Source organism: Hemicordylus capensis, chromosome 6 (assembly GCF_027244095.1).
Source record: "Hemicordylus capensis ecotype Gifberg chromosome 6, rHemCap1.1.pri, whole genome shotgun sequence".
In the NCBI taxonomy this organism is placed as follows: Eukaryota; Metazoa; Chordata; class Lepidosauria; order Squamata; family Cordylidae; genus Hemicordylus; species Hemicordylus capensis.
Genome location: NC_069662.1, coordinates 34227650 through 34253025, shown reverse-complemented (window position 1 = coordinate 34253025; position 25376 = coordinate 34227650). Strand labels below are relative to the sequence as shown.

The 25376-nt window shown below is 46.9% G+C and overlaps 1 protein-coding gene across 2 annotated transcripts; it reads left to right on the top strand.

Annotated features, from left to right (window-relative positions):
* Window positions 1–787: 787 nt before the first annotated feature.
* Window positions 788–8908, top strand: CHMP2A (charged multivesicular body protein 2A). 2 transcript variants are annotated; one of them, XM_053265243.1, is made up of 6 exons: window positions 788–1123; window positions 4750–4944; window positions 5052–5231; window positions 6148–6278; window positions 7098–7159; window positions 8190–8908. In XM_053265243.1, exons 2-6 carry the CDS (start codon window positions 4777–4779, stop codon window positions 8309–8311), a joined length of 663 nt encoding a protein of 220 aa, XP_053121218.1. In that variant the 5' UTR covers window positions 788–1123; window positions 4750–4776; the 3' UTR covers window positions 8312–8908. The 2 variants fall into 2 exon arrangements, with proteins under 2 accessions (XP_053121218.1, XP_053121219.1); XM_053265244.1 differs by having other exon boundaries at window positions 789–1029.
* The last annotated feature ends 16468 nt before the right edge of the window (window positions 8909–25376 follow it).

Sequence of the window (25376 nt, the reverse complement as noted above, 5' to 3'; positions counted from 1 at the left end):
ATTTCCCCAGAACTCCAGGAGCGGAGCTTCCAGTCATCTGGGAAGGTGCTGGCAGGACTGCTCTTGAGGTTTTGCTATCCGCTCTGTGGTAAAATCATAGAGCTAGATGACGGTCTGGCTACTGCTCTCAGGGGTAGGCAAAGTGCAGCTCTCCAGACGTTGCCAAACTACAACTCCCATCACCCCATCCACAATTTATTACAGCTGCTGCCGTAATGGGAGTTGTAATTGAACGTTTTGAGAGCCTGACGTTGCTGGGCTGCTTCTTCATATGAGGGAGCGGCACTCAGAGGCATTCTATGGTACGCTTATCTTCTCCCGTGGAAATAGAGAATAAAAGACTAGAGAGACACAAGCCCCAACTTCCGGTAAAAATGGAATGCCTCCTTTGGCATCCGAAGAAGGCAGCACTGCTGCACAGAAGGTGGTATTTAAAATGCAGCAACAGACGTAGCGACTTTGTTTCCCACTCCTCAACGAACCCTTCCCTGTGCGTCAGAACATGCTCAGTATGATCAAATGAAGCTCCTTTTCGGTTTTTCTGCCCCAAACCCATCTCACATTTTCATTCCTGCTTAAAATATCGAAGAAAGGCAATCCAGGTTTTGCAGAAAAAGATCAGATGTGATTGTGTAAGTAATTTTGCATCAAAATTACTCTGAAAACAGGACAGTCTTTTCCGGTTCTTCGTCGGTCATGGTTTTGTAAGGGCGTAGAAAGGTGCCGCTCTAGGCCTTGGCATTTCCGCGGAGAAAACCGAAGACGCGCCTCTGTAGACCGGAAATGCCGGGGGGAAAAAAAGACTTGAGTGGGCCTGGCTGGATGATCTTTATCTCTCTATGATCTTTCCACCTGTCGGCACCCGTTTCCGGTCCGCCCTAGTTCTCTCCAAAAGGAGGCCTCTGTTTATTGACTCCCTCGTGACCGTGACGCGAGAAGGCCACTCCTGTGACGTCAGTGGGCCGAGGCGGAAGAAGAGTGTGGGAGAAATAACAAGGCGCTGCAGGGGGGCTTTGAGGCTGCTGCGGGGTAAGTCAGAGGGGTGGCGAGGGGTAGCCTCTCTCGCGCCGGGTTATCCTAGAAAGGAGCCGCTCTACAGTTCTTCTCCTTCCCTTGAGCGAAGGTGAGCGGGGAGCCCCTGGGGCTTGTTGAGTGATGGGGGGCGGGCGAGGAAGTTGGGAGGGACCTCTGGGTGGGTCCCTGGCCCTGAAGGGGTCAAGGGGGAGGACTGGGGGTGTAAGTGTGATTCTCTCCTCCCCCCCCTTTCTGATTCCTGCCCTTCTGGTTAATAGAGTCATCTCGGAGTAAAGTTTCTCTTCCTTTCGCCGTGGGTGGGCCTGGGAAAATGTATTCTCTTCTTCTAGGAGCTAGCCCTATACAAAGCTGAAGAATTATCACACACTTCTGCTGGTTGTTGTCTTGTTCTGAAAGAGCCCTGACCTGTCCGCCAGTTTCCGGGAATTTTTCCTGCTTCCCTCTAAGCTGTTCAGGCTGCCTGCCACGCCCTGCTTCTGGCTTTATGGTCATTATTGTCATTAAGTATCATCATTAATTCCCTCAACCCTTTTCTTAAGAGAGGCTCCAATATTGAATGGTCGTATTGCTAGGTGGCCAGACACTCTTGAAACTTGCCAGTGAACTGTACGGCTAACTGGTTCTGCATAGATAAATATGGTGATGTATTTTTAAGGGCAATTTTAGAAGCTCTTTTTTGTTGTATTATTTCCATGTCTTCCAGCAAAAAACTGCGAACATATCTTATTCAGTACTGATATATTTCAAAGGGGGTGGTTATTAAGCAAAGATGAACTAAGTTGATGTGAAGGAAGTAGAAGTGGAGTTCATACAGTGTGTATAATATATCTCCCGGATACACTGCATATATTTAGTTGCTCCCTGGATCTCTTCTTGTGGTGGCAAGAACAGTTAGAGAACAGGTTTTCCCCTGCCTGTTTTCTCAGAGTGTAGCCTTTGCCCTAGAAACTCCATGGAAGCCCTTATATTATTTATTTGTTTGTTTGTTTGTTTATTTATTTATACATACATACATACATACATACATACAAGGCCAATGCTTTCATTTGCCCAGACAGCCTTGCTCAGGGATCTCTTTCTTGATCATGCCAGAGCTTGACAAAGAGACATAAGAGAGGACCTAGCTTATTGTGTGTATGGTAACCAGCTAGAATAAAATAAAATTTAATAGCATAGTAAAACTCCACTTTCATATTAACATTGCTCCTTGTCAAAACTTTCTCTCCCCCCACCTCCACCCCAAAATGTTTTGTAGCTCTGGTGCACTTTAATGGCCTTGTTAAAGAGGTGTGTTTACTTCATCTTGAAGTTCATGGAACAGCAGTTTATTAGGTATGTTTGGTACATGCCTTCTGGTTTCATAGAATTAGCCTTGGTATAGTTAATACCAATGTTCAAGCTGGTTTCAGAAAAGGCCGAGAAACAAGAGACATCATTGCTGATGCACACTGGATAATTGAGAAAGCCAAAGAATACCAGAAGGAAGTCAATATGTGCTTTATTGACTATAGAAAAGCCCCCAATTGCGTCGACCATGTCAAGTTCTGGAATATCCTTAGGAAAATGGGCATCCCAGAACGTGTCATTGTTCTTATGAGAAACCTATACACAGGGCAGGAAGCCACAGTCCAAACAGAACATGGTGAAACAGACTGGTTCCAGATCGGCGAAGGAGTAAGACAAGGCTGTATACCTTCTCCTTATTTATTTAACTTGTATGCCGGACATATACTGAGAGAAGCTGGATTGGAAGAAGATGAGCGTGGTTTTAAAGCTGGAGGAAGAAACATCAATAATGTGCTCTATGCTGATGATACCACTCTGATAGCTGAGAATGCGGATGATCTGCAAGCTCTCGTAATGAAAGTCAAGGAGCACAGTGAAAAAAATGGGACTACAATTAAATGTCAAGAAGACTAAACTAGTGACAACGGGTACAGCAACCTGCCTCAGAATTGACAATGAAGACATTGAAGTGGTGGATCGCTTCTGCACTTTAGGATCGACCTTCAACAGTAAAGATCCAGCAGTCAAGAAATACGACTTAGACTAGCACTGGGTAGGGTTGCAATGAAAGTCTTGGAAAGGATTTAGATGCTGTGACGTATCTATACCTACAAAGATTAGAATTGTTCAGACAATGGTTTACCCTGTGACACTTTATGGATGTGAAAGCTGGACTTTGAAGAAGCAAGATAGAAAAATCATTGATGCTTTTGAACTTTGGTGTTGAAGACTTTTGAGGATACCATGGACAGCCAGGAAAACAAACAAATGGATCATAGAATAAATAAATCCAAACTCTTCACTCGAGGCACAAATGACCAGGCTCAAACTATCATACTTGGGACACATTATGCAAAGACCCAGCTCCCTTGAGAAGTCTATAATGTTGGGGAAAGTTGAAGGAAAGAGAAGAAGAGGATGACCAGCAGCAAGGTGGATGGACTCGATTACGACAGCAATGAATGCACCACTGAGAGACCTGAAAGGCCAACTTGAAGACTGATCATCCTGGAGAGAATCTATCTATGTGGTCGCTAAGAGTTGACACTGACTTGACAACACTTAATCAATCAATAGTTAATAGAGTGGCAACTTAGAAGTAGTAAAAATTGAGATATTGACTCTAAAACAAGTGTTCTCTGTATGCCTGTGCTGCTTAGTGTGTCTCTGGCACAGCCATTTTTACAGGCATTGTAATGTCAGTGTTGTGATACACACAGACTTACTTTGTCTCTTACTGGGATTAGGAACTCACAGCTGGCGTGGCAGGGATTTAATTATTCAAAGTGTGTCTATGCTCCAGCTCAAATGATCAGAGCACGTAGCAATGTATCATATCGTTACTTCCTGCTGAGATTGGAGGTGTTCTATCCCTGTTAGCTTTTAGGAAACAACTAAAGACACATCTCTTCAGCCAAGCTTTTTAGCTCATTGTGTTTTTATGGGTATTTTAGTGTGATCTTTTATATGTTTTAACTGTTAAAAATTGTTGGTTGGATTTAATGCTGTAAACTGCCTAGAGACTTCAGTAGTGGGTGGTATACAAATTATAAAAGTAATAATTTTATTAAATAATTAAGATATAAGTTTGATCACAGGAGAATAAGGTCTGCTAGCCTTGGAGACATCACCCCCCCGCCCTGTTTTCTTTAACTTTTGTTTCTTTTCTCAATTCATCATTGTCTTACTCTGTGTAGCAGCAAGTGAGAGGGAAGTGTAATGAGTTAGATTTTTAGTGTAATGCGTTAGTAATTTGTAGGGGATTAATATGAGTTCTTTCAGCATTAAATGAACCATGTAGCATTCATTTTGATGATTGCTGACTTATTGATACGTAGTTAATAACAGAAAAATGCAGCAAGCCCCTATTGGCTCAAGACTGCCATAAATGACAGCAAAATCAAAACATCTTTACTACTTCTAGAAAAATGGGTGAGGCAACTCATTCATTGCTATCCCATCAAGGCTTCTATGGTCAGCTAAATTCTTTAACCCTTGGTTTCTTGACTCTTCTCAGTACCCAGTTTATGGTTTTCACTAGGATCTGACTGTAGCTCTCCTTGTCACTCACTCTTCTGAATTTATAGTGTTGTTCTCTGATGGTCAGAGCTCCCTTAAACTCTTGCCCCTAAGGTGTCTCCCTACTACAGGTGCAGTTATTTGTTTTTGTCTAAAGTCTCCAGTCTTCTGAGACTCTGTCTTCAACAGTTGCAGGTTGACCCATCTTCTGTCACAATGGATTTGCTATTCGGACGGCGGAAGACTCCAGAGGAGATGCTGCGGCAGAACCAGCGGGCGCTGAATCGTGCCATGAGAGATCTGGACCGAGAGCGTCAGAAGTTGGAAACCCAGGAGAAAAAGATCATTGCTGATATCAAGAAGATGGCCAAACAGGGGCAGATGGTGAGCTTGGGTTGCGTGGGAAGGGTGGTCTCTGATGCACCAAGGCATTTGATTCAAGAAGGAGGACATTTGTGTTTCCTTCTCTTAACTTGCTTCTCCCACCAAAGGATGCAGTGAAGATTATGGCCAAAGATCTGGTGCGGACAAGGCGCTACGTCAAGAAGTTCATCATGATGCGGGCCAACATCCAGGCAGTGTCCCTCAAGATACAGACTCTCAAATCGAACAATTCTATGGCTCAGGCAATGAAGGGTGTCACCAAAGCTATGGCTACCATGAACAGACAGGTGAGCTGGCTCCAAACCAATTCAGCAAGGGGACTCTGCAGGCTCCGGGGAATGAGTTTAGGCGGTTGGGGTTAATCCCGTTTCCCTTTGTTGCAACCTGGGGAGTTTACTTTAAGACAGGGTTCCCCCCAAATGGGGTATCTGACCTTAGAGGAAGGTTGACAGAAAAATATGGTCAGTGGGGACAGGTTGTGTGGCTAGGCAGAAGCACTGAATAGAAAAATGTGGGTGGAGGGGTTGGAAGGCTTCCACAGTGAAGTAAGGCCAAAAGATCTTCTAATGATCTAGGGCATTTCTGGTTTCCTGCTCCACTGCTTCCAGACATCAACACACTAGGTGGATTGTATAGGTGGATTGACTTGGACTGCACGTGAAGCATTTTTTGATGCTCATCCCTGATCCCTCTTGACATAGGAAAATAAACTGTTGGGGGTCGCGCTATTGCCCTGGTCTGTAGGGTGCGTTACCTAGAATTCTGTGACCAGCACCTCCTTTCAGTGATGGGATTTGGTTGTAGTCCAACAACATCTGGGGTGGGGAAGCCCTTGCCCTACAGGACTAGATAGAGATCTGTTGGCAATATTGATTGGGCCAGTGTACATCTAGTGTTGCCTGCTCTGACTGTCAGAGACCTTCCCCATCTCTACTACCTGAGGATTCTTTAACGGGGGATGCGAAGGATTGCACCTAGGATCTTATGTTTACAGCATACACATGCACTGCTGTACCACTGAGATATGAAGTGAAAACATTCTCTTACTGGGAGCTCCCAAGACAATCTTCCACATTAGGATTGTGTCTCTGCAAGCTGTTAAATCTACTGCTGCTTTCAGAAGTGTGGTGGGCATTCAGTTAAGCTGTCTGCCTCTCTCTCTCTGGGATATTGTAACAACCTATTCATTCTGACTTCTTTCAGCTCAAGTTGCCCCAGATCCAGAAGATCATGATGGAGTTTGAGAAGCAGTCGGAAATCATGGACATGAAGGAGGAGATGATGAATGATGCCATTGATGATGCCATGGGGGATGAGGAAGATGAGGAGGAAAGGTGGGTGGAAGGGATGCAACTATGGGGGGCGGGGGTGGGTGGGAAGCAAAGGCCGCAGGGATTGGACAGGGTACATGTCCCAGTCGCCTGGTTGATGTCCTTCGTAGGCAGCAAAAGTGCTGGGATGATGCATTATGCCACAGAAACCTCTTCCTTATTCTGGTCAGCGTTGCACCGGAAGTGGCTGGTGAGCGTGCGCAATGTGTGCCCGCACATCTGCCACTTCTGGTATGACACTGACTGGGTCTGCAAGGAGGTATGTAGTAGCCCTCTGCCAGCGTGTCTGGAGACGGCACCGGCAGGGGAAGTGGGGTGGGGGTGGGGAATGCACATCCTCCCTGCTCCTTAAAGGTACCCCCCCCACCTCCGAACTGGTCTGAATGCTGGACCTCCGAACTGGTTCGTGCACATCCCTAGGGACTGGTGCTATCCTCACTCTGTGTCCTAGAAATGACAGCAGAATGAGTCTGAGACCTTTCAGAAAGAACGTTGCTTTCCTTGCTATCACTAAACATAGAGTAGGAAAAGGTAGAGAGGTGTGTGTGTGTATACACCCGTGTGCACACTCATGTGTATAGCAGTTCAGACAAAGTGATATATTTATAGTGAAGTAAACAAATGTGTGAGGGATGGGATTATTACAGTTTTTAGCTTTGGGAAGGGTGGTTGGGAGTGATAGTTCAGCTTTATATCTCTCCTAGCTCTGCAGGCCTAGAACTTGTTTTCAATAAAGCAAAATAGGTAGATTTACTCAGATTCTCAGATAGCTGACTGAGGTCTCATGCTTTTCTCCCCCCCCCACCTCTTTTTTTTGCGCAGTGACGCTGTTGTCTCCCAGGTGCTGGATGAACTAGGTTTGACACTGACAGATGAGCTGTCGAGTGAGTATATGTTTGGGGTGGAAATTAGGGGTGGGAGGAATAGTATTGGCATGGCATGTGCAAGAGGCCACACTCCGGATGACCTGGGTGTAGATCCCTGAGGAGGAAATATCAGTCTTGCTGACAGGAGTGAACCAGTGAAGTGGGCTAACTTGACCTTGTTGGTCAGACAAGGGATGGCCAGCCAACATCATGCCCTAAATGAGAGTTTCCAGAAGCACCTCTCAGTCTTCCTTAGGGAACAGAATGCAGAAATAGACAGAGCTTATTTTAAAACAACAACTCCCCACTAGAGAGCATCCTCTGAGTCTTTGTCTTAAGAGAATACATGTATATGGAGGTTCATGTTCAGATGCATTGGGGTGAGGCAGAGTGGACAAGTATTCTCCACTAGGGGGGCTGTGGTGTGCGTTAGGACCAAGAGACTGATCCTGTTGAGCCAAAACGCTGCTTGTGCTCAGAGCCAGCGCTAGGGTGAGTTCTAACTTGCAGGAATAGGGCGTCTGTTCACCACTTAATCACACCTTTTTATAGATAGAGATTGTACCAGCAGAAGCTGGACTGATGTTAGGTCTCTGCACCCTCTTCTTATTGAATGCAGAGAGGTTCCCAGCCTTGCCATTCACCCTCCTCAAGGATGCAGAGCAAAGGACTAAGTGGGTGGAGGATGAAGAGAAGGGGGTAGACCAAACCTCCAGGAATATTCCTAAACAAGGAAAAAGTTGATTCAGGGAAAGGAGGACACCCGATTTGAAGCATACAATAAAAGGAAGGGAAATGCATCTCTACTAGACATTGTACTAGCTAAAGGCTGAAGCCTGTGTCTGGTACGTGCTTGTGCTCCGGGTCTATGCTGGCCAGGATATTGCTGTCCTTGCTGAGTATGGTGTTGGGGAGGAGTTTGTGGAGAGAACTGGGCTGTGCTGAGGGGTGGGTTGGAGGGGAAGGAAGAAAGGTGTGTCTGTCTTTATCCCCCCTTTAAAAACAAACAAACGGCAAACCAGTTTCAACTCAACTCTCTCCCCTGCAGACCTGCCCTCAACCGGCGGCTCTCTGAGTGTGGCCGGAGGCAAGAAGGCCGAGGCCTCAGCAGCGCTTGCCGACGCTGATGCGGACCTGGAGGAACGACTCAAGAACCTGCGGCGGGACTAGTGGGCCCTGGAGCTGGTTGCCCCTCCCCGGAGTGGTGTGGCTCTGAAAATACTCAAGTCACCATTCCCTCGGCTGTGGCAGGGAGTAGAGCCTCGCAGGCTTGTGGGGGTGGTTACAGCAGCATGAGGGGAGGCAAAGAGTTAGATGGAGGCAATGCCTGCACCCCGTAGTGCTTTTACTTTCCTCCCACTCTCTCTCTCTCTTTTTTTTAATTATAAAAAGGACTTCTAATGCCATTTGGCAACATTGTGAGGGCAAAGGGGTTTTCTTCTCTTGTAGCTTGTCAGCACCTCCATTCCATAAGCCTGGGTGGTTTGGAGCCTGAAACAAGCTCTCTTCTGATTGGAGGGGATGGGGTGGGTGGTGGAGCCTCTTGTCATCGCCAGCCAGCCCCTGCTGTTCTCCTGGTGGGTGGAAGGAGAAGCAACAGGCAGCACCTTGGCAGGTAACTTCCTGCCCCTGTAAAGGAGGCAAGAGGCTTGCCAGCACTTTTCTTGACGTAAAGCTTTATATACAACCCTGCCCCCTGGAGACAGGTGGGCCTTGCTGTTGTGTCCATCTGTCTCTTGTAATAAAGGTTGTAGATTTGTATTGAAAGTTCCTGTGGCGTCTGCTGCCGTCCCTCCCCCCCCCCCCGGCCTCGCCCCTGGTGGCGTTGCAGGTTGATTGCTCCAGCTTAGCTTGGTTATATCTTAAACTTGGAATTGGTTATCTCTTAAATTATGAAATGGTTCCAGTGAAGCTGCTCAGTTTCCATGACGCTGATGATCTCAAAACTGACATTTTAAGTCAAAATGCACTTAGTTTGTTTAGCAAGGTCTTAAGGCATCGCCATGTGGCATTTCAGCCTTTCTCTGTTTAGTTAGTCTTCAAACTTCCAGTTAGACCCTATCTGGTTTCATGGACTTCCTCTGTCAGTGTCCTTTGTTGTTGTTTGTTACATCTATAAACCAAAGGCTCTGGGCAGTGTACAACAAATTTAAAAAGACATAAAAACACACACCATTTAAGACACAGTGCTAAAAACAATTAAAAACCATTTAAAACTAATTAAATTACTTTAAATTGTTTTTTAAAGACTTTGGAAGGCCAGCCCACACAAGTAAGTTTTTAGGGCTCTCTTCAAGGCCGACAGCGAGCTTAAACTGCAGATATTGGCCAGGAGCAGCTACAGAAAAGGCGCGGTTCCGGGTCGCTACCAGACGTTCCAGTGGTAACTGGAAGTGGACCTCTCCAGTTGACCTCAGTAAGTGATGGGGATCATACCGAAGAAGGCACACTCTAAGGTAGCTGTTCAGAGCTTTAAAGGTAATAACCAGCACTTTATATTTTGCCTGCAAACATATTGGCAGCCAGTGCAACTGTTTTAAGACAGGCATAATATGATCTCCCCGGGTTACCCCAGAGACCAGTCTGGTTGCTGCATTTTGAACTAACTGAAGTTTCCGGACTACGTACAAAGGCCAGCCCCAAACAGATCGCATTGCAGTAGTTGAGCCTGGAGGTTACCAGCCAATGCACCACTGTTTTGAGATCGTTCTCTTCAAGGAATGGACACAGCTGTCAAATCAGCCGAAGTTGACAGAAAGTGCTCCTGGCCATAGCCTCCACCTGAGATACCAGGGTGAGGCCTGGACCCAAGAGCATTCCCAAGCTGCATACCTGTTCCTTCTGGGGAAGTATAACCCCATCCAGCACAGGAAGAGCTAATTCATCCTTCAAATTCTGATCCCCCACAATGAGCACCTCCATCTTGCTTGGATTCAGCTTCAGTTTGTTTTCCCTCATCCAGCCCATTACTGCCCATAGGCAGGCATTTAGGGAGTGAATGCCATTTCCTGATGATGATGATGATGATGATAAGGAGAAATAGATTTGGGTGTCATCAGTATACTGATAACATCCTGCACCAAATCTGATGACCTCACCCAGCGGTTTCATGTAAATGTTAAAAAGCATTGTGACAGAATGGAGCCTTGAGGGACTCCACATAATAGCTCCTGTTTTAAAGAGGAATTGTCACCAACCTCCACCATCTGGGATCTGCCTGAGAGATAGGAGAATCTTTAGAATTGGAGAGGAACACAATTGCTGGAAGATGAGGCATGGATGCTATTCTGGAGACATGAATATGTGTGAGGTGCAACCAAGAAGAAGGAGGTTATGTGGACCCTGGCGGTTACAATGAGCTTTTGGAGCAGCTTTAGGGCATATCCAGAGAATGGATCTGGATGGGGTTTCAAGTCTACCATGGTGCCATTCTGTCTGACAGTGTTGTGGAAGTCTTGTCGTCTGTCTTCAAATCTTTGAGTGCCAAACTTCAAAACTGTAGTGAGAGTGTCCAGAATCTGAGACTGGCAAAAAAGGGTGAATCCATTTCTAGAAATCTTTGGGCCACTGGTAGCAGGAATCTTCTTACAACTCAAGCAAGAATCGACATGAGTACATGCATATCCTTCATGTCACATTGGAAGACCTGCAAATCATACTGCACACCAGTGGATAGAATGATACTCAAGAGATATAGGTAGTGAGGCAGTCTTCTCGAGAGTACATGCCTTAAAATCACTGCTGAAACCATTCTAGTGCTTGCAGATTTAGAGTTGTAATGATTTAGAAGGGTTCTTGGCTTACTACATACACGGCTTGTATGGAGCAAGGAATGAGCCCTTCAGGATAACCTTTTCTTCCAGAAAAACAGATTCAAAAATAAGTTTGAGTCCTTTTGTCACTTTGGTAAATCTGGCTGTGAAAGATACACTAAGGCTAGGGCAGCCCAGCTTGGGTTGATCTGTTTGCATGGCGGGCTGGGATCGAGCCTGGCGCTGCTCTCACAGGTAGCCCGACTTTTAACCCCAGCCTTTAGCCAGGGTTAAGGGCGTGAGCTCGCGCTTAACCCTGGTGTGTCAGTGTGGCGGACTGAACACAGCTGGAGTGTAGTGTCAGGCACCTAGAGCGCCTGACTCAACGGGATTCCTCCAATGCTCCGTGCACATCATATGGTTATCTGCATTGTCACGGCCTCCAGAGCTCTGCACTGCTCAGAGCAGCACAGGTTGTGTGGGTGCACAATTTGTGTGTCCCACCAATCAACATGGAAGGTAGGTTCATCCTCCCTGCCCTGGGATCGATTGTGAGAATAGCCTTATGATTTCAGTTGTACAGTCAGCTTTAGTTGCCTGTATGCTTTTCCTGTGGGAGTCTTAAGTTCTCAAGTACAAAGAGTTTTGTGGTACCTCGCAGACTAACATGTACGGTTTGTTCACACAGCTATTTGAATCTAGGTTTAATGTGGGTTACCAATGTTAGTGTAGTTGTATGAACTCACACTAAGGTGGTTTATGGCCGAGATTCCCACCTTTAAGTGGGTTCACACAATCATGCTAATGTTGACAACCCATATTAAATCTAGATTCAGACTATTTTATGAATAAGCCTTTATTGTAACATTGGTGTTCATGGGCACCATACTTTATCAGATGACGGAAGCTTATGCTACAATCAACTTGTTGTTTTGTTGGACTAAGAACATCTTGGGGCACCTAACACAAGTAGGTTCTCGAGTTGTGTTAAAGGACTTGTGGGGTGGACACAAGACAATCCAGGGTGGGGCGGGGTGGAATTAAAAGTTCTGAAAATCTGGAAGCAATCAGTAGCTGCCAAAATGAAAGCAGCACTCCTAGGAGTGGTGTTCTTTCCCAGCCCTGGAACATGGAACTTTGGCATGCCAGATCTGGAGGAAAGAACTACTCTGCCCCTGTTCTTCAAATCCATCTGCAGAGCTGCATTTGCCTCCAAAACGGGAGAGAGTTGGAGCCAGATGAGAGTTGGGACAACAGGACATCTGAAATTTCAGTTTTCCCTCTTCCTGCTTGCTGCAGCAGCATAGGTATAGTTGCAAATAAAGATTTCCTGTTAAAAGAGCTGGTTAGGGCTAATTAGAAGAGTCTCGGAAAGTAGTGTTTAGAAGGAGAGCCTACATCCAGACGTTTGAGGGACACTGTGTTGGAAAAAGAACAGCTTAGCTCCACTCTGAAAGGCAAATGATGTACCACATTTGGGAACATACTGGAAGGAGTAGACGACTTTCAAGACCATCTTACTTTGCTGTTCTTTTATTCTGGATTTTATTTTATTGTAAGCTGCCCTGAGCAACAATGTGCTGATGGGGCAGGATATACATATATTTAAAATAAACCCCTCAATTTGTTTGCATCTGCCTGTACAGATCTGTGGGCCATACCTGGCCTGCTAAGCCTCTACCCCGCCCACTTGCTTTGCTGTTGGCTTTGCCGATGGCTCCGTTGACCGCTAACCCAGAGTCCCAACTGAAATGTTTCCCAAGATCTTGATCTTCCTATTTGGAAGCGTGTCCAAGGTTAGAGTACCAGGAACTTTGTGGATATGGGGATGGACCTGGATTGGCTGGTAATCTAAGCAACAAAATGATACATGGTGGAAGGAGATACAACAAAGGGCAGGGAAAAGGAGGCTCAAGGGGTGCTGGGATAGTAGAGAAGGGATACTGGGAACACCTTGATGCAGGTGAAGTAAAGGGCACCAACTCAGTAACGAACACAGGCCCAGCCTGAGTAAAATGCAAGGGCTTTATTGTGCCTGGGAACCCTTGCTCCCATGTTCCCCGGGTCCATTGCATCCATCCCTGGGCCGTCTGCTCCTTGAATGTTGTGGGGTTGCTGTGGGAAGCCACGAGACTTGGCAGAACAGGCCCCTCAGTGACTTGGTACCTGTAAGAACAGGAAGAGGAAGCCCTGTGTCAAGCAGAGGACGTGAACCGTTCTCACAATAGGGAGAAAGAAGTGGGGCCCCTCAAGGATCTTTATTGGGAGTAATGCTTCTTAGCTGGTTCACAAAGGATCTGGAGTTAGTGTCCCATTCCTGATACTGCCCACATGTATGCCTTATTCTCCCTGGTCAGCAACTGGACTTCCTAGAGGGGTGTTCTGAGCATAGAGTTAAGAGGTGGAAGGTCAAGTCCCTGACTCCCTCCCAGCAAATCACTGATCTCCTCCCTGTTTTTGTCCCATATAGCTGACAACTTGATTGGCAGGTAGGAGTCAGGTGATCCTGAGTCCCATCATGTTCCAAGCCACCCCGCTATTTTGACTGCCTGAAACAACGTGCATTTCTCCACGCATTTGCTGCCTACTGTTTTTCTGGTGTCACCTAATCCCAGCCCCTTCCCTTTATCCCAACCATGCACTCCAGTAGTGGTAGAAGAGGTGGGCAGCTTCTTACCGAGGGGCTGCTTTCTAGACCTTGGTGCCCAGTGCCCGCAGACATGAGTGATACGCCTCCAGCAGTTCCTTGCAGGCTGCTTCCCCTGCCTCTTTAATGCTGCAGAAGGAAGCAGAAACCATGAAGGGTCATGACACATCTGGCCACTCACCTGAGAAAATAAGCAGCTTTAACTGCTTGGGGTGGCAAAATGCCACTTTCGGGCAAGGGTGCAGAAGATGTTGCAAATTGTAGCAGCCAGCCAGGAGAGAGGGAGAGAGATTCTCTTCTTTCTGATGTATTCTAAACTCTCCCCACACCACATTTCCCCAAGCTATTTAATAACTGCCAGTGTTCAGAACTGGAAAAGGGTATTTTCAGCTTTGGGAGCCTTTTGACCACTGAGTACCTGCTGGTTTCAGTTAGGGACTAAGGATTTTGAGAAGTTGACCAAGACGTCTTAAAGCTGCCCTCATTGGGAGAATAATCCACCTCCCCGCACTTCAGCAACCCAAAGTTTTAGAAGCCAGTGGTGACGTGAGCACCTGGACTTCTGCACCCCCAATCTTTGACCAGCCCTGACTAAGGGACAGAAGCAGCCTCAACAACTGGCAACTGCAGTTCATCAAAAATACTACTAGAGGAAGTCATGCTGTGGTACTTAGCTGTGTCCATTCATAAGAATTCACCTTTGTTAACGTTAACAGGAGTTTAAACAAATCAGCGATGCAGCTTCTTTCCTGCCCTCAACTCCACTGCAAGGTTCTCTTCTTCCTCCTCCCCAGCCCTCTAAGTGGGACCCAGATCTGCTGCTCTTTATTTATTTTATTTTATTTTATTTTATGTATTTATTTTTACACTTATTTCTCGCCCTTCCTCCGAGGAGCTCAGAGTGCTGTATGTGTTTATTTTTATCCTCACAGTGCTGTGAGGTAAGTTAGGCTGAGAGATACATGACAAGCCCAGAGTCACCCAGTGAGTTTCATGGTTGAATAGGGATTCGAACTCGAGTCTTCCCAGTCCTAGTCCAACACTAACCACTATGCTATGCCGGCTTCTCATAATGCACTTTTTGTGCATCAGTTGTGTAAGCCCAAGACCAAGGTAGGGCTGGAAAAGACTCCTGACTGAAATGTGGGAGAGCTGCTACCAGTCAGCATAGATAAACTAGATCAGGGCTGCTCAGTTTCAGCCCTTCTGCCTACAACTCCCATAATCCCTGGCTATTGTCCACTGTGGCTGGAGATTATGGGAGTTGTAGTTCAAAAACAGCTTGGGGGGGGGTCAAAGTTGAGCAGGCCTGAGCTAGATGGACCAATGGTCTGACTTGGTATAAGGCAGCATCCTATGTTCCTAAGTGTTTAATTGATATTGTATAATTCTGGGTAAGGTTCACATTATCCAGCATTCTTTTCAAGGTAGATACCAGGTGCTCTGCTGGAACTTGGCCAGTTCTACGTTTTGCTCACCAGCTTGATGACCTGTTTTGATATACTTAACATAAATGGCTTTACCTTTTAAAGCCCTCAACACCTTGGGGCCTCCTGGATATCTTTCAAAAGGGAACTTACTTTCTCAAATTGACTCAATTAACGTTCTTAGAGGGGGTGGCCATTAGGTGGCAGCAGAGGACCATAGATGGAAGATCACACTCTTGATGCTTACCCTTTCTCAAAGATATCTCAGTTGTGTGCACGTTACACAAATTATGTTACACAAGAGTAGATCCGTGAACTTACTCTTGTGTAACATAATTTGCACAATTTTTGCATTTGCCCTCAATGTCCCTGGACTGGTATACTCCTAACTCTTGCACGGTATGTCAGCCCTTTTACCCTGGAAAGTCTCCTGTGCTTTGAATAACCCAAATGACAGGCTGAAATAAAGCCATTGAACTCCCCCCCCCCTCCTACCATGCAGATGTGGGGCTGGGAAAAAGGCTATATGGTTGCCTGTATGTAATTGTTAAATGCACAGAAAGCTTTATCAGAATAAAAAGATGGCAGTTATGCAGAAGTTCACTCTCGCAACAGTTGTGCACTGGTTAAAAATGCTAAGGTTAAAAATGCTAACAGCCGGCACAGAGACTGCAGCTGGCCACTGGCAGTTAAGCCTGCAGGTCAGAGATAAGAGCATCAGCAAAGTAAGTGGAGGCAGGGCTGGTTCTGAGATAACCACATGGAAGCCTCTTTGCAGACTGGCTCCCCCTTTCAGAGGGCTCTCATCAAACTGCTCTGTGTGGGCCCTCTTCTTACCTGGATGAGCCCTAAAGGCTGTGGCTTGGCTACCACCAGCACAGCTCTGTGGTTTCATGGACCAGCAGTGGGTCCTAGACCCATGGTAGCTGCTCTGTGCTGCTGGCCCCTGGAAGCATGTTAGTCTAGACACAAACAGGGTGCATTCAGACCCACACTGAATGAAACTCTGTGTATAGGGTAGCTAAAAGCAAGCATTTTTGACTACCAAACATTCCTCTGTCAATGTCCCTGCCCATTTCATTCATAGCTATTCAGAATTCACAACGATGTTCATAATGAAACAGAAGGTGCCTTTGAGCATATGCAGAGTGCCCTTTCTTCTCCACAACTAGCCTCTGCAAAACAGGAAGTCAAAACTGGAACTTTCAGGACAGTCCTCACAAATCCACCACTGGTGCAGTGAAGCATAACCTAGTAAGTTCCCCGCTGAAATCTGACCTGGGCCACAAGCTCACTGAAGGCCTTAGGTAACCCCCTATACTCTCAGACTGCCTCCCACCTAAGATAAGGGAGATAATAATAACACTGACCTACCTTACAGGGCTGTTATGAGGATTCTTTCTATATGAACATATGAAGCAGCCTTATACAGATTCAGACCCTTGGCCAGTTTACAGTAGTTCCTTATTGTCTACACCAGTGTTTCTCAACCACCGGTCCCTGGACCGCTGCCGGTCCCCGAAGGGTTGAGTGCCGGTCCCTGACTGGGAGTCAAACACCCCCCCCCCAAATCAAGGCACTCACTTCCTCAATTTTGCACATGGCACGGAAGAGGAAGAGTATCACGGAGGCATGGGACCCTTCTTGTGCCTTGCCTCCACGTGCTGCTGAGATCTTCCTACAGCTATCTTATTCCCTATCTTTACAGCTTCAAACTGTATGCGATGCGGGGGCATGGAGGAAAAAGTATGGCAGTGGGCGCCACTTGAAGGGCTGCTGGTTCTTGCATGCTCATTGTTTGCAGCCAAAGGTTGGTTGATTGAAACCCAGCTGCCTGTTGTGGTCGAGGCGCCTTGAGAGGGAACGCTGTTTCCCTCTTGCATCAGTGGGGCTTGCTTGTATGTTGTTTTCATTGGCCCCATGTAGCTTTTGAATTTTTCTAATGGCCCAACATCCCCTCTCCATTGAGTAATCACAAGCACCTCCACTCCAGACATACTGGAGACAAATTTGTTCACCCAGGTTTTAGATTCAGGGGTTCTCAACCTTGGGTACCCAGACGTTGGTGGACTTCTACTCCCATAATCCCCAGCCATAATAGCCAAATGCCATTGTTGTTGGGGGTTATGGGATTTTAACTGAGGGACCCAAGGTTAAGAACCCCTAATATTCAATGTTTGCAAAAGATTCCAAATTTTATTATTTTAATGCTTATATTATTTTCATTCTAAACTGCCCAGAGATGCAAGTTTTGGGCAGTATAGAAGTCTGATAGATAGACAGACAGACAGACAGACAGACTTGAAACCCCTTTACTAACTCCTGGTCGGGAAACTGCGCATGAAGAATGTAGCGGTCCTTGAAACGCTGCACGAAGAATTTAGCGGTCCTTGACTCCAAAAAGTTTGAGAAACACTGGTCTACACTGCCTGCTGGCAGGGCCTCAAACAGAGATCTTGCCCTGTCCTCCGCAAAGATGCCAAAGATTTAAGCTGCGATCTTCTGAATACAAAGCAGATATTCTACCACTGAGCTACAGTCCTGTCCCCTAATGTGTGATGTGCTTGGAGCACTTGAAAAGTACAGAATCGATGTCAGTGTACTAATATCATTATTATTGAAATCCTGGATTACCTCTCATTTTAGCAATGAGACCCTATCTCTCAGTTTGGACTTGGGAAATGCCAGCAAAAGCAGACTGTAAAAATGTCCACATTCTGATTTGCTGCTGCAGCTTAACACAGACTCCTCCTGTGTTGCAGATCAGTGACATGGAGGGTCCGTGCAGCCAATATTTATTTTATTACTTTATTTTATTTATATACTGTGTGACTCCAAAGACTTTAGGCAGTTCACAAAAATAAACACACCTAAAACAAAAAAAGACACACTGTTAAAACTATATAAAACATTCAAAGATTACTAAAAGCCTGGCTTAAAATGTGTCCTAACGGCTCTTTTAAAGGCTGGTGAAAGCATTAAACCACGAACGTCTATAGGGAGCGCATTCCACAGCCCAGGAGTGACCACAGAGAAGGCCCATTCCCAAGTCACTACCAGATGAGCTGGTGGCATCCAGAGATGGACCTCTCTCAATGACCTTAATGTGCAGCGGGGATCATGCAGAAGAAGGCACTTTCCCAGGTAACCTGTGTATAGGTCCCACTTAACTCCTCCCGAGCTGATCAGGAGCCAGTCAAGCATCCAGGTAATGGGGTTGCCAACCTTTGGACCAGCCCCTCTCTCTGTCTCTTTAAAAGCAGTTTGATCTACAGTGGCGATCATATCTAGCTCCATGCCATGAAAAGTTTCACTAGCTGATATCTGTGTATGAAATCTCTTTTAAAAGACAACAATTATCCCCCCCCCCCCTCGCTCATCTGAACCTTTAGAGATAGATCAGTGATCAGTGATGGTGGGTCCTTTCAGGAGGTGAAGTGAAGTGGTTGCCTCAGGTGGCCGTTTCCTGGGGTGCCAGCAGGGCAGCATAACACTCCCCACTGCTGACCCTTGCAAGGAGAGCCTCTCTTCATATGCCTCCCAAAGCTTTTAAGAAGCATGAGGAGAGGAGAGGAGAGGAGAGGAGAGGAGAGGAGGCTGTTGGCAACCTTCCTTTCTCCTTGCTGCCCATGCCACTTTCAAAAATGGCAGGGGTAAAGTTGTGCTGTCGAGTTGGTGGTTTTCTTTGAGCACCGTGGTTTTCTTTGGTAGCATACAGAAGGGGTTTACCATTGCCTCCTTCCGCACAGTATGAGATGATGCCTTTCAGCATCTTCCTATATTGCTGCTGCCCGCTGTAGGTGTTTTCCTTAGTCTGGGAAGCATACCAGCGGGGATTTGAACTAGCAATTGGGGGCTGCTTGCCCCAATACCTGGGGCCATCCCTGAGACAAATGTTAGTTTAGTATACTTTTGGGGAGGTATACGGAGGGGAGCAAAGGGAAGCAACGGTTGTTCTACTTTCTTCTACCCCCATGCGCCTGAGCAGTTGTAGTTTCACTCATTCTAGTACTCTGCAGTCACACTTTCTCTCCTAAGTACATCAAGCTTAATCTGCTTTGGCTCAAGTAACCTCCTCTGAGGTTGGCCTGATCTCAAGGTATTCTTTCTCCATTCCGCTGAACTAGTGACCCTGATAAAGCACCGGGCAAGATGTGCAGAGCCAGGGCACGCTCCCAGTACCTATTTTTTAAAGCTCTGGGACCAGTGCTCTCTCTGATTTTTTTCCATCTGTGTGCGGAATGAGTTTTGTTCTGAGTGGCAGTATCACAGCGCTCTATGGGCGTCAGGAGTCGACACCGACTCGACAGCACAGCTTTACCCCTGCCATTTTTGAAAGTGGCATGGGCAGCAAGGAGAAAGGAAGGTTGCCAACAGCCTCCTCTCCTCTCCTCTCCTCTCCTCTCCTCTCCGGTCGCCAGGAGTTGTGGTCGCCAGGAGTTGACACCAACTCAACGGCACATTTTACCTTTTAGAGCTCTGGGATAGAAGTTTCACTGAACAGATGAAAATATCTGAACTATGGGAACTGGTTAGCCACCTAATGGTGCAGTGGGGAAGCAACCTGCCTAGAGAGCAGGAGGCTGTTGGTTTGAATTCCCGCTGGTGTGTTTCCCAGAATATGGGAAACTCCTATATTGGGGATCAGCTATATAGGAAGGTGCTGAAAGGCATCATCTCATCCTGTGTGGGAGAAGACAATCGTTAACCCGTCCTGCATTCTACCAAGAAAACCACAGGGCTCTGTGGTTGCCAGGAGTCGACACTGACTCAATGGCCCAGCCTTTCTTTTCTTTTGCGAACTGGTTGACTTACATCCCCCTGGGCTATGTACATAGATGTTCTATTTGTTCCTTGCTATTAACCCCACCTGACTGCCAGCTGTATAGCGTTTATTACTGCTTCCCTCACAAACGCAAACTAATCTTATGTGGATTAAACTAAGAGTTTATTTATTGATAACTCCATTTTCTCCTTCTCTTCCCCCCCCCTTTCCTTTCTGACCCCACTCCCCCACACTCTCTACTGGATCCCCACTGGGACAAACTTCTAAAGAACAAAACACAAAATAATCTTGGATAGAATACAACAGTCGCCTAACTTGCAAATGTTCTCATTGGTCAATTTCATATTTGTACACATTTTGGTGGAATAGATCTGCTAATGAGGGATGCCTAGTGCAGTTTCTCTAAGAGGCAAAAATCTTTCTACCATCTGAAGTCTGTTCGTGCCCGTTTGCCTTTTAAATTGCACTAAATCAGTTAACAGTACTAGCAGTAATTAAAGAAGATCAGTTCCGTGAAATGAGAGTAAGAAGGGTTAAAGCTGCACAGCGTGCATGTGTTTGGATGAAGGAGAATATTTTGAATTAGCTGAACTCTTGGGATGCTACGGCAGGGAAAGGGTTACTTGTGTGGGGCCAACCCAGCCCCATTATTGCCGTGTGGCTGCCCACTCTGTCTGGTGCTAATGAAGCTCGGGCTGAGTCAGCACCTCCTCTGCTCCCTCCCTGCTGGGTTGTCATGCCATGCTAGAAGAACATCCTTCCCCCACTGCCACCCCTGCCTGTCCCAGGTTAGTGCGCAAGTGAGGCTGCCCTATGGGACCGGATGTGAGGCTGGATTTACTGCATTGCCTAACCCCAATGCAGGTTAGGCAATGCAGGAGGCATTTGAGGAGAGGAGAGCTGGTCTTGTGGTAGCAAGCATGACTTGTCCCCTTAGCTAAGCAGGGTCTGCCCTGGTTGTATCTGAATGGGAAACTAGAAATGTGAGCACTGTAAGATACTCCCCTTAGGTGATGGAGCCGCTCTGGGAAGAGCAGAAGGTTCCAAGTTTCCTCCCTAGCATCTCCAAGCTTGGGCTGAGAGAGATTCCTGCCTGCAGCCTTGGAGAAGTCACTGCCAGTCTGTGTAGACAATACTGAGCTAGATAGACCAATGGTCTGACTCAGTATATGGCAGCTTCCTATGTCCCTATGTCCCACTGGGCCTTTGCGGGAATTGGGGGGACCTGGAAACATGGCAGTATACTTTAGGGCAGTGGATATAGGTAAGGATATCAACAAGAGCACAACTAGCTTGACAGATGCAGGGTGAAAGATTCAGGGGAATCTTTCCCCTGCTGCCAGAGGCACTCTTACCCCTGGACTTCTGGGCCGAAGTCCAGGGACTCCACAGCCCCTGGGGACCCCCAAATCTTCTTTAGTCTGTCCCGGATGGTGTGGTTGCCTGGCTGAGCATGATGATGCTTAATTCGCTGGTGGGAGTCGGGGGGCTCCAAAGCCCTTTAGGTCCAGGCTCCAAAATTGCCTAGGTGCACCTCTGCCTGCTGCCCTTCACCAAGCAACAGGGGCGTAACAAGGCTGGAGTGGGCCCAGAGACAAAATTTTAAAATGGGCCCCTCGCTGATACACACACACTTCACAATATATAGTGCACTCAGACTCACATCCCCATTATGCCAGCTTCTCTAGAAAACTCCGCTCCCTCGCTTTAACCCCGTCCCTCCACCCTCCCATGGGGAAGAGCGCTCCCAGCTCCGAGTTGCTTCTGCAGGCAAGGACTTTGCTGCATGCATGCCGCCTTTGCTCCGAACTTGGGGTTGGCTTTTCCACGGCACCGAAGCTCTACGGGTGTTGGGGAGTCATGTGACTTGCCTCTGGGGGGCCCCTCGAGGCGTGGGGGCCCCCAGGCAGCCGCCTCCCCTTGCCTGATGGTAGTTACGCCCCTGCCAAGCAAGCAAATACTTGGAAGTTAGGATTGCCATATCTGTAAGGACAGCGGATGGAAGCTTTGTGCATCTAGCAGTGACATCAGCTGTCTGAGAAAATCAGCCTGTGAATCATCTTCTAATAAGGAAGCTCCACCTGTTGAACAGTATGCTGGCACACAGCGCGTCGTCATCATGCACTATCACCAGGCATGTGATTCCACGCAAGGCCTGCTGCCATGGAAACACACAGCGGGAAGAGCCCAATATGGGTCAGGGATATGCTGCTGGCAATGGATTAGCTGGGACCCATGTGGCTGTGCAGGTGCCGGCGCTGTGCAGAGACAGGATTTGCCTTGCTGCCTCTGCCTGTCACCTCCTATCAGACCCATTCAAGGCCACGTGACTAGGAAGGAGGAAACTGACATATCATTGTTGGTCATACAAACATGCAGTGGCTAGAAGAATCAATCTTCCTTCCTTCCTTTTACAAAACGTAATTTAAATCTTGCTGATTATTAATTAATGATGATTATTATCCTTGTGTTTATTGAAATGTACTTGACATCTGCATTTCTTGGTGTGCTTCCCTTGGAGGTATAATAGTCCTACTTTAAATGGAGGGAGAAATTGGAGAGAAAGGCAGAGACTTGGGATTCAGGGCTACTAGGCATTTTTGAACGACACCAGCAATGGGGTTTGTTTATTTTGAATGAAAGAATCTCAGGAACCAGCCGAGGTGTTGTTTTCAACAAGCTGAGGCAGTAACTATTTAAAACAACAACAACCCAAAAACACATTTGTTTTGAAATATATTCCTAATCTAAGATACTGAGAAATGAATCTGACTGAAACCTCTCTAATTGAAAGTGCATTCTATATCCACACACAGCTGGGTTTTTGTTTTTCTGAGGTGTTTTTTTTTTTAAATCACTGAGGTATTACAAAAGCATTTCCCCTTCTGGCAAGAACTGCATGCTCCTTCTACTTTTCTACATTTGTTTATCCTCAGGGTAGATCTATCAGCACTGGATTTGCATAACTACTAAAATCAAGGGGCATGACCCAGCCACAGTTTACAATTGAGCTTACATCCCTTCAGTGAAATCACAACAGCTCTTGATCACATTTGCTTCTTCAGTTATTTAAATGGTTTTCTCATTCAACTAGGTGAAACTTGGTCAAAATCCTGCACAAACATCAGAGACTCTGGTTGCTTTCCCTCTGCTTGACAGCTGGGAGTTATTTGTGCTTCATGCTTATATGGTAAATGTTGAGCGAAGCCACTTTGAACTACACTCGAGGCATTGAAGGAAGCAGCCCCTCCCCTCTGCTCTCGGGTTTTGTTTTGAAACAAGTTCACATGGCATGTGTCTGTGTTTTCCTTCTAGCCAATGGGGTGGGAGGAGAGTGAGAGCTTCCTTAAGAGCAATATCTGCATTTCTAAAGAGAACATCCCTCTTATCATGCTAATGATTCTACATCAGTGCCTCTCTCAATTTCAAGAGTTTTAAGAAAAAGTAGCTTAAAACCAGCATTTAAAAAGTTCTGGAAATATGTTGAGATAAGCTAGAATTTGCATCACAAAGCCCAATTTCTGTGTGGAGTGGGTCCAAGAATCTCAAAGGGACTTCGGGGTAAATTTGGCTGGTGTGTGAACACACACACTCTCCTCTGAAGTAGATTCAGGGTAGAAGCCCTGTATGTAAAGCCTCCAGGCGTGTTTCCTGCAAGGCTTTACTGCGACTTTGAGGTTGCCCAAAAAAACTGACACAAAAAGCGGATCGTTTCCTCAGATATAAATTGGGCTACACTCTAACGTGTGATGAAAAACCCAGATTGTGTGTAAAGTGCTCCCTGATAGCTCACAGGGCCTTTGGGGTTAAATTTGGCTGATATGTGAATGCACACCTCCATTCCAGAGGAGATATGAACTAAAAGCTGAGTGTGAAAAACTTCCTGCTGATGATCCTGACAAACTAAAACCATTTGAATTCTGCATAAAGGCAAAGTGTGCCGTCAAGTTGGTGTTGACTCCTGGCGACCACAGAGCCCTGTGGTTGTCTTTGGTAAAGTACAAGAGGGGTTTACCATTGCCATCTCCCGCACAGTATGAGATGATGCCTTTCAGCATCTTCCTGCCTACTTACACAAAAACATCAGAAAGACTGACTAATTTGACAGGACTAACCTCAACCAATCTAGTCAAGATGGATACTTCTTAATAATACTAATAATACTTCAGTATTGATAAAGCACTTTCCTAACACAACACAACACCACACACCATACATTATTGCAGTAATACATACAATGACCTGCATAACAATGGCTGAAGAAGAGTTAGCTACTTGCCTAAGACTACCTAAGAAAGTTTATGGCTGAGGTAAAATTTCCATGGAGGGCTCCCCAGCCCACCATGGCTGACTCAAGATGTTTTGTCACCTGAGGGGGAAATTGCAACTTTCCTCTCACTAAATAATATGCAGCACAGTCCACAAGGGAAGTTCTCCTGCCTAAAGCAGTGCTCTTGCACAGCTCCTGTTCACTTCAGTGCAGTTCATGCAAGATAACTTCCCACAATGCAATGTAGCTGTGGGGGGGGGGGGGGCTGCCTGATTTGTCTCCTGCTGGGTCACCTTTAATAGGAGTTTAATAAGCGTGCAGATGAAGGGAAAGCTTAAGGAACTACTTCTCACTTAAATTTGGGGGGAAGGGAAAGAAAGACACTCTTGGGGGCAGGTATAAGAATATGTTTTGGGGACTGAAGAGATGGGTTATTAAGCTTTGTGGGGAACAAGTTCAATAACATGAGGGGCAGAACTTCTCAAATTTTTAGGAATCTGCACTCCTGGCCCTTGATGCCCAACATCTGCTCCCTGAGAGGTCATCTTGTGTTGACTCTTAGGCCCTGTTCAGACACAATGTGGAAATGCAGGTCCAGTGGACCCACGGTTCTGTGCCCCACTCCATTTGCTCTCCTGTCCACATTTGGACGACACGGAGAGCTGTTTCTCAGCAGAGAGGTGGGGGAGCTGGCTGTGTGGGCTTCCTTCTTGACAGAAAGATGCAAAAAGTGGATTTTTTTGATCGGCAAAAAAGTGGATCGGCACAGCCGATTGGGCCAGAGTGAGGGAGAAACTTCCTCCCTCAACTTCATTTCCGTGGGGCCGAAACTGCAGTGCCAGTGTCCAGATGTAACGCTGTCGCAGAAAAAGAGTTAAGAGGAGTGAAACTCCACTCTGACCAGGGGCGGAGCCACCATTGGGCCAACGGGTTCAAAGAACCCGGGCCGGTGACCAATCAGGGGCCGCTCTCGTGGCCCCGACATGCCCCCCGTGTCTGATGTCAGACGCGGGGGTGGTAGTTTAACTCCCGAGCGGGGGCCACGCGGCCCCTTCGGGAGCTAAACTAAGAGTGGCTCTTCCCTGCAAAGGCAGGGAAGAGTTGCGCTACCTTCGCAACGCAGCCCAGGAGCGGCTCTTCCCTGCGCGGCCCCTTCAGCAGTTAAGATTCAACTCCTGAATGGAGCCTCAAGGCTCCGTTCGGGAGCCAGACCACACACCCCTGTGTCTGACGTCAGATGTGGGGGCCGGGCTATCGGGGCGCCCGCCAGGCTGCACATGGTCCGCCGGTGGGTTGGCTACGCCCCTGACTCTGAAAGGTTCAGAGTGGACTTTGGCAAAGGAAACCAGAAGT

Bases quoted from the DNA above. Each gene is read 5' to 3' on its own strand.
- CHMP2A (XM_053265243.1), top strand. From the start codon at position 4,777: ATGGATTTGCTATTCGGACGGCGGAAGACTCCAGAGGAGATGCTGCGG. The intron at 4,945-5,051 runs GTGAGCTTGGGT...CTCCCACCAAAG, and splicing joins TGGCCAAACAGGGGCAGATG to GATGCAGTGAAGATTATGGC. The intron at 6,279-7,097 runs GTGGGTGGAAGG...TTTTTTGCGCAG, and splicing joins GAGGAAGATGAGGAGGAAAG to TGACGCTGTTGTCTCCCAGG.